The sequence below is a fragment of the Elephantulus edwardii genome, unplaced genomic scaffold, assembly GCF_000299155.1.
Source record: "Elephantulus edwardii isolate Elephantulus edwardi_28Jun2011 unplaced genomic scaffold, EleEdw1.0 scaffold00037, whole genome shotgun sequence".
NCBI classification, from domain to species: domain Eukaryota; kingdom Metazoa; phylum Chordata; class Mammalia; order Macroscelidea; family Macroscelididae; genus Elephantulus; species Elephantulus edwardii.
Window position 1 is genome coordinate 9,421,435 of NW_006399787.1, and position 12,035 is coordinate 9,433,469.

The 12,035-nt window shown below is 41.6% G+C and overlaps 1 protein-coding gene across 1 annotated transcript in view; it reads right to left on the reverse strand.

Annotated features, from left to right (window-relative positions):
* The window catches only part of TTLL5 (tubulin tyrosine ligase-like family, member 5), a 344,374-nt gene that overhangs the window by 196,894 nt on the left and 135,445 nt on the right, over window positions 1-12,035 (reverse strand). Inside the window, exons 23-26 of the mRNA XM_006884777.1 lie at window positions 11,303-11,406; window positions 8,723-8,850; window positions 5,353-5,436; window positions 4,187-4,585 (exon numbers count right to left, since the gene is read on the reverse strand). Of these exons, the coding sequence (XP_006884839.1) occupies window positions 4,187-4,585; window positions 5,353-5,436; window positions 8,723-8,850; window positions 11,303-11,406 (715 nt within the window). The remainder of the gene's footprint in view (window positions 1-4,186; window positions 4,586-5,352; window positions 5,437-8,722; window positions 8,851-11,302; window positions 11,407-12,035) is intronic.

Genomic DNA, 12,035 nt, shown 5'->3' on the forward strand with positions numbered 1-12,035 from the left:
TGCCATTTCCTTCAAAGCAGCCTGAACTTCTTTCATCACCTTAGGCTCTTGCTCATATGTTGTTTCATGAAATTCTTCTGTGTCTGCCAATTCCTTTCGATACAGTGAGTCAGTATAGTCTTTCCATCTTCTTTTAATACTTCCCGGTCATTTAATATTCTGCCAAAAGCATCCTTGATTAGAGCAACTCGAAGTCTGAATTTGTTCTTCAATTCCTTGAGTTTAAGAAATGCTGAGTGAGTTCGGCCCTTTTGGTTGACTCCAACTCCTTGCACATTTCATTATAATATTTTATTCTGGCATCCCGTGCTGCCTTTTGAAATCAACTTTTGAAATTCAACTCTTTAGTATCTTGAATTCTTCCTTGTGCTTTGGCTTCTCTACCCTCCAGTGCAATTTTCAGAGTCTCTTCTGACATCCATTTTGGTCTTCTCTTCCTCTTTCTTCTGTCTTTGCAATGACCGTTTGCACTCTTCCTGGATGATACCCTTGATATCCTCCCACAACTTGTGTGGTCTTCGCTCATTAGTGTTCAAGACCTCAAACCTGTTCCTGAGATGGTTCTGAAGTTCAGGTAGGATAGACTCAAAGTCATATTTTGATTGCCATGGATTTGGTTTAATTTTCCTCAACTTCAGCTTGAACTTGCATATGAGTAGTTGGTGGTCTGTTCCACAATCAGCTCCTGGCCTAGTTTTCACAGCTGATATTGAGAACCTATTCTTAAATAGGTCTGCTTTTTAAATAAACAGAGAAAATACACAGAGTCACTATACCAATAGGAATTAGACAACTCTGAAATACTTCAGGAAAGTAGCATGTGATCAAGAGCCAATGATAATAAAGGAAGAAGTTCAAGTTGCCCTGAAGGCACTGGCAAAAAATTAGGTCCCAGGACTCATTGCGATACTATTTGATATGTTTCAACTAATAGATGTAGCCCTAGATGTGCTCAACAGACTGTGCTTAGAAATCTGGAAGATAGTTACCTTGTTGACTGAAAGAGATCCATATTTTTTCCCCATTCCCAAGAAAAATGATCCAACAGAATGTGGAGATTAATAACATGCAAGCAAAATATTGCTGAAGATAATTAAAAATGGACTAGAACAGTGCGTGGACAGAGATCTGCCAGAAGTTCAGGATGGATTTGGAAGAGGTCATGGCACCAGAGATATCACTGCAGAGGTCAGATGGATCCTGGCCCAAAGTAGAAAATACTAGAATAATATTTGTGTTCTACTGACTATGCAAATGCATTTGACTGTGTAGGTCATAACAAACTACAGCTGACATTGACAATAATGGGAATCCCAGAACATTTACTCATGCTCCTATGAAACCTATGCCTTGACTAAGAAGCTGTTACCTGACCAGAGCAAGGGAAACACTGTACATTTTAAAATCAAGAAAGGTGTGTGTGAGGACTGAATCCTTTCTTCAGGCCTATACAATGTGTATTCTGAGGAAATCATTCACGAAACAGGATTCTATGAAGAAAAATGTGGCATTAAGATAGGAGGAAGACTCATCAACAACCTGTGTTAAGCAGAGGACACAACCTCAGTTACTGAAAGTGATGAGGACTTTAAATGCTTCCTGCAGAAGATCAGAGAGTAGAAACATCAAGAAAACAAAACAATTTCACCACTGGACCCATAGGCAACATCATGAAAGATGGAGAAAAGATTGAAATTGTCAAAAAGTCCATCTTATTTGGATACATACTCAACACTCTTGACACCAGGAATCAGGAAATCAAAGATGTATTGGGTTGTGAAAGTCTGCTGTCAGGGGCCTCTCCAAAGTACTGAGAAGCAATGATGTCAGCTGGAAGACTGAGGTGTACCTGATTTAGGCCATGGTCTTTTCAATCACTTGCTATGTATCTGAAAGCTGGACAATGAACATGAAGGATTACAGAAGAAGAAGAATTGATACTGTTGAGTTGTGATCATGGAGGAGAATACTAACATCCCATGGACTGTCAAAACAACACACAGACAAGTCATGAAGAAATGCAGCCAGAGTGGTCCATTGAGGCAAGAATGCGGCAACTTCATCTCACAGACTTCCGGCATATTGCTAGGAGAGACTATTTCTTAGAGATGGACATGATGTTAGCAAAGTAGAAGGTCAGAGAAAGAGAGGAAGACCCTAATTGAGATGGACTGACAAAGTGACTGCAGCAGTGGGTGGATTCAAATGTGTCCGATATATGCACACCCATGTTTACTGCAGCTTTGTTCACAATAACAAAGAGCTGGGAACAATCCAAGTGCCCATCAACAAAGGAATGGATAGAGCAGCTCTGGTATGTTCACATGATGGAATACCATGCAGCACTGAAAAACAGAGAACTCATGAAATATACAAAATGGGTGACCCTGGAGGACATTATGCAGAGTGAAATATCTCAGTCACAAAAGGTCAAATATTGCATAGGGCCACTGTTGTAAAATGGGACAGTCACTGGGATTGAGGGAAGACAGAGAAGGAGGGGATGAATGATGCATTGAAACAGATGAGGGAGAGAAGTATTTAAAGGGATATATGATTGTGTATTATTGTCAAGCCAGGAATCCAGAATGAAGGCTGCATAGTGGAGTGGACTTGGGGGAGGGATTGCCTAACAATGAAGAGTTTTCCTTTTACTTTTCAAGGAGAAGAGTGAATGGGGGGGCAGAGGTGGGCAGGGAGAAAAGTGCAACAATGAATGACGGAAATCCTAAGTCTCTGTAAACTTTCATTAAAATTAATTTTAAAAAGTGTCAGAGATGATGAAGATGGTGCAAGATAAGACAGAGTTCGGATCTCTTGTTTATAGGGTTGCTGTGAATCATACTCAACAGCACATCCCAGTAAGGAGTAGAGGGATGAGGATGTGCTGGGGTAGGAGGGTTTAATCATGCGGTTGTACAATTTGATGGGTGGTGGGGGTGAGGGAAATTGGAAGAATCTGTTCTTGAAAACTATGCATTCGAATTCTGTAAATAAAGTAGTATAAAAAAAAAAGTAATGCAGCAATAAAAAGGATTGTCCACTTTAATAGAGGACAAACAATTTAAATATGTGCAAACGCACAGGAAGAGAGTCTCAACACTGTTAACTGCTGTTATGCACCAAGTCAGTTCAAATTAAAAACCCAATGAGCAAGGACATCTTACCCACTAGCATAGCGAAAATTTAAAAAGATAGTGAGTTAACAGCAAGTGCTGGCAAGGATGTGGTGAAACTGGAAGCCTAAAACATTGTTAGTAGGAATGGTAAACGGTGCAGCCACTTAGGAAACTACATGGAAACTGTTCGGAAGACAGGCTCATAAAGCAATCTCTTTCCTCAGCATGTATCTGAGAAAAACATGTCAACAGAAAAACTTGCAAGCAAATATTTAAAAACAAATCACTGTCAAAGAGTGGAACAAACCAAAGGTCTGTCAGCTGAGGAATGGAGAAACAAAATGTGGTCTGTGCACACAGTGGACTATATATATCAATGCAAAGGGCTAGGTGATGAGAAGTGGTTCCCTGAGAATGAACCTTGAAACACTGGCTAAATGAAAGAAGCCACCAAGAAAAGGCCAGCTCAGCGTTGGTGATCACTCCACTTAGATGACGTGTCTAGAAGAGAGAGCAGACTGGTAGTTGCCGAGGACTGGAGGGAGCAGGAAACGGAGAGTGACTTTAACGGCTAGCAGGTTTCTTTTTGGTGATGACTATGATCTAAAATTAGCTAACAGTGTTGTCTGTACAACTGTCAATGTACAGAAAACAAAAGCAAAGAGAATCCACTGAATTGTGTGTATGTGCACTTTAAACACTGACCAGTTCTAAGCCTTTTTACATCTGATGTCAGGAATAATTATTTGCATCAGAAACAATACACATAAGCATACCTGAAAGTCTCTGAATATCTGTGCTGGGAAATCTCCTGAATGGACTACAAGCTCGGAATGGACAGTGGCTTTCTTTTACTCATATCTTTATATCCCTAGCATCTGAAAAAAGTTTTATTTTACTTTACTTTCATTTTATTTTGTGTCAATAGATAAATGCTACTGGACCAAATATAACACTTAGCACATAGAACAATTCAGTAAGTGTTCCGTTAGAGAAAAGACATTCTTTTTTGACTGCAGGCTGGGGAAAAACTGACATTTCGATGGGTCTTTTCTTTTCTCACTCACCTGCCTTTGCTGAAGAGGGACGAGACAGTTTCTGGCTATAGATTTGTGCAGCACTTTGGAAAGAAGAAAAGGGGCCGATGGTGTAGCTGCCTGATCGACAGCGCGGGAGGCCAGCAGGGCTTGGCACGTTCTGTGCCCCAGGATGGAGGGAGGGAGAAGTGCTGTCAGGGTTGGTGTTCAGTAAAATCGTTGACTGGTGAGGCATGCTGGGGATGGCCGGTGAAATCGGAGACAAAGACGCATGGTGGCCAGGCCCTGGCGGGAGGTCAGAGTTTGTAATAACAGATGACAAATGGGTGCTGGGAATTTTCTGCAGAAGAGTAGCAGTCGGGCCAGAGAAAGAGGCAGAGGAAGAACTGGAATAGACCGATTTAGGTTCTTTTTCTGAAGTGGTAAGTCCTATAAAACAAAGGTAAAACAGCACATCATTTCAGGAAAACACTGATAGACAATCTTTTTAAAGCATAATACTGTTGTTGCTGTGTACTGTCGAGTCAGAACCAACTCACAGCTGACCCTCTGGTGGGTTTTCAGAGGTAGTTAATCATATGGGAGGAGACTGCCTATCCTTCTCCCGAGGAGCAGTAGGTGGCCTTGAACTGCGTGCCTTGCAGCGCAGCTTCTTGTTCCTAGGCCAGCAAAGCATATAAATACTCTTTTTTAAGCATCAAAATAATCTGAGCATGAAACAGAAATCATGGGGAAGAAAAAAGTATAGACATATTCATCCTAAACCTGTGGAACATTTCCTACCACAGACAACCTGGCAACAAAGAGGGCAGTTCATATTGGGTCCTTTCTGAAAGGTGGAGTTGGGGCCACCTCCACAAAGAGGACAGGTACGTGGCCCAATGTTAGGACATGAGGACGAAGTTTCAGGAACAGCCAGCTCCTCCCCCGCTTTTCCCCACTTTGCCAGGTGAAATGGATTTCTAAACATTAATGACAACTTGCTTGGAAGCAAAATGGGTTACTGATAGCTAATTGGAAATGCTTTAAGAAAAAAAAAAATAACCATTTGTTGATAATGGTATCAAGCCAAATTTCTGTGAGGTAACACTTATATTTTAACATCTAACATTAAATGAGCTCCCCCTCCCTCCATCTTTAACTTCTGGGAATTTATCAGAGAGCAAGTGAATTTACATAGGTTTAAAATCACTCACGAGCGAGTTTATCAGAGTGAATTTCTGTTGCATGTTGCGGTCTGAGTTGCTTGGTTTTCCCGTCTTCCACTGTCTCAGGGTGATCTGCAACGAGAAACACTAAGCTTAGATTTCTTGCTCAGAGCAACTGCAAAGGTATGGCTCTCTATGTAGCAGAATTATGTTTCCAAAATGCAATACCATTACCAACAAATGGTGAAACTACTGCACATGTTTCCAAAGTGCTTCTCCAAAGCTGGCCATACCCAATCCTTGCTGGATGAGCAACCAACCCAGTCAGCCTATATAGTCCCCTATGCCACTTCCGGCTAGGGCTAGGTGAACCAGGGAAAGACATTTAAGCCTAGGGCAGCCGTCCATGGACTGCCAAGTTTAGGCATGTCCTGAAAGGAGGGCAATGCCCAGTGAGGGTAGTCAGAAGTCTATGCCAGAAATTCAGACTAAAGGAACAGGAACAACAAACAATGCTGACTGGAGGTATGCACTGGAACCACAAAGTCAGAACATGGATGGATCAAGGTAGCTCTTGAGAGGAGGCGCAACCCAGCGCTTACGTGGATGCGGCAGCATTTTCACTCTTCACAACCATCTCCTCAGCTCCACTCGAGGCAGACTGAGGTGTCCACTTGAGGTCAGCCGATCAGTATATTCAACAAAAGCACAAGTAAATCCCCGCTATTCCTAATCTATCAAAGGTTTTTATATTCTTTTTCAGTGACTGTAGAACGAAGCAGTGGAGTAGCAAAATCACACACTTAGGGACAGAGGTTCCCTAATCTCTCTCAAGGATTGGGTTCAAACATAGCCTTGTGAAAAGTCCTTTTGCAGTAATCACAGTGAAAGAGTAGAAACATACAAACTCCCTTCGGCTCCATCACCACCAGTAAGTGGAACAATGTCACATGTGTTCGATCATGTTTGCAATGAGTCCGGACTAACCAATGTTACTGTGTCACTTACTTAGGTCTCCAGCCCCTCCAGGAACTCTTGAGAGGAACAGAGACATATGAGTAGTCTTCTGTACAGGGAATCTCTAACACATGAACCCCAGAATTTCCAGTGTCCCATCTTTAGAGCTAGGTATTGCCATTTCCTGCTTTTAGGCTTTCTCAGTACTTTCAGTGCATTAGCTGCTATTTACATGCTCATGTAGCGCCCTGCTTCCCCCAGTTAGAACCCTTTGGGTGACTCTAACCTGCGACCCTCAGGCCTGTCTTTAATTGTTTTTGGTGAAACATTTTTCTAGGTCGTATAGACCTGGTCTGTCCACTTGCTGTACAGAGGTAACTTGTGGTTGCTGTGATGCTGAACACTGACACTGATGTGTCAAATGTGAGAATGGTCACCCATGGTGGACAGTGTTTGGTGGAGCTTTCCGATTAAAAACAAGCTTGGAAGCAGGAGTGGCATCCACTTCCGTAACAGATTGCCTCCAGAAACCCTAAGAACCTGAAGAAAGGACAAAAGTCACACAAGTGTTGAGGACTTTCGTTCATAGGGTTGCTATGAGTCGCCTATGACTTGATGTCACTTAACAACAACAACTAATGTCAGTAGAAGTATTCATCAGTCTCTCTTCAACCCCCTACTGCTATAAGCGCTTTTCAGAGTCTCTACCAACCACCTTCCTATATTAGCTCACCATGTGTTACCCACTAGATAGTACATTTTCCAAAGTCAAGGACTATGATGATCTGTGTTACTCTATTAGTAACTACCACATGTCTGATACAGAACAAGTGGTCAAAGTATACAGAATGAATGAATGAATGAATGAATGAACTAACTTCTGAACTTAGAACAGTTAAGAAAACACCAAGAAGAGGGGTGCACTCAGAAAGTCTTACAGTAATGCAATAATTCAACGATACAGTGAGTTAAACACGTTGTTGGGAACTAGTCTGTGAATCCAATTTTTTAGTATAACTCATACCAAATTCTGAATGACCAATCTCCCTATTTCCATGTCAGACTACGATAGCTTAAGGAGCAAGGCACATGTTTCCTCTCTGAATCTGGTGTCACACACTGACAAAATGAGGAGCATGTTTGTTTTATTGCTTCTATTGAAGTTATAAATGACTCCTACAAAACAGAGCTCTGTTTACAACATAATGGAACCAATACTTTTTTATTGTGATAACATGTTGGACAGTATCTAGTCCATGTTCCGTTCCAAATCATCCTCTCCACATCATGGAATAACCCAGCACCAAGAACTTCTGTAAATGTGTGGGAATATTCTAGGTTATCACAATGAGTAAAGATAGACAATGCCATACAGAGCTTTGGACTACAGATATCAGGTATCTAATATATACAATCTAAGTAGGGGTCTTCCTTCCCATCGCTGACCTTTCATCTTTCCAAGTGTAACGTCCTTTTCCAAGAAATAACCTTGCTTAGCTACATGTCTGAAGTATGAAAGATGAAGCTTTGCCACCTTTGCCTCCAAAAAGCACTGTAGCTGCATTTTTTCCAAGGTCTATCTGTTCTTTTGGCAGACCATGGGATATCCTGCACCATAACTCAAAGGCATCAATGCCATGGTGACTGCAACAGTGGGCTCTCGTGTGTCAGAGTTGATGAGGATGGCACGAGATAGCTCAGGGTTCAGTTCGACTGTCCACAGGGCCACTATGAGTCTTCTCGGCTCGATGGCACCTGACCAGCACAACAACAATGCATGGAACAGGTCCACACAGCAAACCAACTAATGAGCCAGAGGAGGCAACGAAGTCCACAGAGGAGGAAGTGATCATTAGGAGAGACAGAGGCGAAGTTTAAGAGCCTGGGCTCACCGTCGGTCAGACAACAGTGCAAATCCCTGTCCAAACGCACAGTGAAGGGCAACGCTGGGTAAATTAGCCTAGTGAAGGGTAACCCTGGGTAAGTTAGCCCATGAAGGGTATTGCTGGGTATGTTAGCACGGTGAAGGGTAACCCTGGGTAAGTTGCTGTGGTGAAGAGTAACCTTGGGTAAGTTAGTCTCTCTCAGCTTCTGAGTTCTCATCCATAGAGAAGTCTGGTAACGGTGCCTATTCCATATGGGCTTTTGACAAGAAAATTCAGCTCCTGACCAGCAGAGAGTTAGGTAAGGGCTCATCAGATAGCAGCTATAATAGCTTTTCTTGAAAAGCTATCTGCTATTAATTACCATGAGAAACAACGAAACAAAAAACCTCGTAACACTAGTGCTGCTCCTTCAGCACAAGAACGTAAGCCGTCCCCCTCCAAATGCTACGAAGTCTCCCTACTTTGAAGTCTACAAGTGCTGCGGCAGCACATTTTTCTTGGCATCTCTACAGATTTCATTTTTTTCCTCCTCCAACCATCCTTCGTATTTTTCATTAACTGACTAGAAAACTTACCACCTTTTGCCCCGCTATCAGAATATCTGCTCCTGTTCTTGGAACTTTTGGAGTGCGTCCCCAGGAACACACTGGCTGACTTGTTTTTTTGGGTATAAAAAGTCAACACTTCTTCCAGCTCAGCCTCACTGCAAAGAAGAGAAAGAGTATGGTCAGAACAGGAAGCTGCTCTGGAAAACATCTTTCCACTGCGATTTTTATTATGGAAAAGGATTTTGCTAGAGGAGAAAATGAAAGGCACTTGCTGAAATCTCCCTATATGTGAGACCTCAGTGAGAGAGGTCTAAAACATGCTAATGCTTTATTCATCATAGCAGATTTTTACCTACCGACATCCCCCAATTATCTGTAAATATCTGAAGCCATAAGTCACAAGTGACCACATAAATGAACATGAAACAGAAGCAAAAATTCTGTGCCTCATTTTCACTAGCTACACTGCAAGATCCCCACAGACAGAAAGTCCAACTGGACAGCCATATCTTAGATCAGGAGGCAGCCCACTGCAAACCTGACTCATTTTCCTAGAGTCTTTTGTAGTTTGAAAGACTATGTGGCAAAGGTCCTGTGTGGCCTGCAAAGCCTGACACAGCACATGGCTCTCTGCAGCCTGCCCACCACTATTCCAGACCCGCGCAGTACGTGCACTAAGGAAGCTACGCTGCCTGTTAACTACGGGTAAGGAGACCCAGTAGCCTCACCTCGGAAGAGTGCAAGGAAGCAGACTGAAGGAGATGATCTCTAACACAATTTCAAATTACCAAAATCATCTGCTCTTTATCAACATCCACAAAATAGGAAATATACTAGATGAGGGTCTATGCAAATCTTCCAATAACATTTTATGCATGGGTTCTATAAGCTCCACTGTGGCTTCTCAATGGTCTTTTTCCTTTTCCTCGGACCTCTGTCTGTTCCAGATAGGGAGCCTCAAGATGAAAGGACACATTCTTGTATTAGAAAAAGAACGTTAAACTCGATCCCAGGTTCGGGCACGCTAACGAAACCCTAGGAAACTTCCCCTGTGAGTCTCTAGTATAGTCTGTGTAGACTAGTGTAGGGTAGTGTAGTGTGAGGTCTCCAATGTAGCTCCATGCCCTAGTGCCTCGGGTAACCCTCAAAGACCTACAGCTCATCCTCCAAGTTGGCAGCTGCTTCTGCCTGTCCATGTGTAAAAGGCCAAGGTTAAGGCTGGTTAAGATATAAGGTGCCTCAGCTATTGTCTCATCATCTCCCTACTCCACAAATTGTTACCTTCTTGAATTCTAGCCCTGGTTGAACCTACCAATTCTGAAGAATGTGTTCGTGTGTCGACTCCAAATTTACTAAGAACTGATGTTATTTCCTATTTCCCAAATACGACTATTTAAGCAACAATGGACAACAAATACATTCCAATACATTTTTTTTTCTCCAAATCATTATTGCCAGTTATTAGCAGAGAATCACTTTTCAGCGTCTTAATTAGTCCTCCTCAGAGGGATGTGTATCACTGAATAGGTCCTCATTTTCATTTTCTGTATTACAGAGATTTTGAAGACTTCTAGGAAGAACCGGAAATTGATTTTTTGTTTGTTTGTTTAAACAGGAGAGTCACCACTTTCTCAAGATAATCTAGTGTTTTCCCTTTTGAGATTTTATAATGTTGATGTGGGAATGGCTTCTTGCTTTCTTTGTATACCTATTTTATCAATCATTACCCAAGACCAAAGAATGGCAACAAATTGCGACAAATATGGACTCTGACAAAACAATGTATGTGCTGTGCATGTAAGCATGTGCCTCTGAGTTTATTGTTAGTTCCATGCACCGAGCAAAGAACACACTAGGCTGGTGCTGACAGACCACACCACCAGCATGAACTGCACAAGTCAAGAAAGAGTTTCTTTTTCTATTGCTTTTCTCCCACCATGACTTCGATGGGTGAAGCCTAATTAACGGGGTCAGACAGACCTTTTATGCTTCATTTTAGTCTTTTGACAAACTTCATTTCAGGGGAAGATCTTCTCAAGCAGCTCTTACAAAATTTAAAATGCAATGTTTTTTCTTTTTGAAACATATTTGCAATGGACAAGAAGGTCTGGCTGATGTGCATCAAGCTGGCTAAATATGCAGAGACTGTCAACTCATGAAAACTCTAAACAGAAAAGGCTTCTTCTATTGTATATAAATTAGGCATCATATAGTCCAGAAGCTATCAATTCTCACTCACTGTAGGCAACGTTTGGTCAACGCCAATACTACACCAATAAGTCAGGGGGAAACTCAGAACTGGCGAATACTTGACATCTCTAACCTCAACTTCCCAAAAAGCTCTCTCAGCACTCCAGGGGTGTCTACGCTGACGCCTGCTCAGAAATACAGTCCAGATACTCAGCAGGGGTGTTTTCATAACTGAAACTATGACAACAGTAGCATAATTGGCTGCAATTTGATGAGGTCCAAGCCTATAACATTTTTTTCCTTTTGAGAGTTGTTTTACTCATATCCATAAGTCAGAAACAAGGAACTATTGGGAAGTTAATGAGGGCAATACGAAGAGGGAACACAGTGGTATTTATTAGCCAAGATTATCTCTACCTTGCATGTTTGATGAACTCCTGAAAGTTTTCTGTGTTTACCCCGTCTTCCTCTTCTTCCTCAAGTTTCTTCTTGGATTTCTTCTCGGCCATCTGTTTTGTTTCCTACTCATTCCCCAAATGCGACAGAAAAACGAGACAAAAATGACTCCTGATACACAGATACTTAAACAGCTGTTTCACCATGTTTATATTAATTTCCCTTAGAGGAAGGAAAATTATTCCCACCATATATCTTGCCATTTGTAAAAGTGAGGCCTTACTATCTACCATTATTTCATTAAATGCTTTAAAAGTTGCAGAATGAATGTAAAATTTTATTGGTTTTTAACCTTTTACTACTTTCCATTAAAAGTAGAACTTTTTATAGCAGTTTACTAATGTCCATCACCCCATTGGCAGCTTCAGCAGTGTAACAGAGACATTGTACTGAATTGCAATTAAGAGAAATGCTCTTTTGTCCAAAAGGTCTTGTAAGAGATTCTAATACTAACATCGAAAGTCAAACATTTACTCATAAACTGAGACAAAACATTCTCAATAGATTTAGATTCATTGTAGATATAGATTTGGGATACTGACAGTTGACTAACCTTCATACAACCTTAGAAAAGCCATGTACATTTCGAAACGTAAGTATTTCTCTCCACAAACCGACCATACCTACAGACACCCTCCCAAATATATTTCCAAGGCATTCCAAGATACTTGAATTTACAATGCTTTGCAAAATA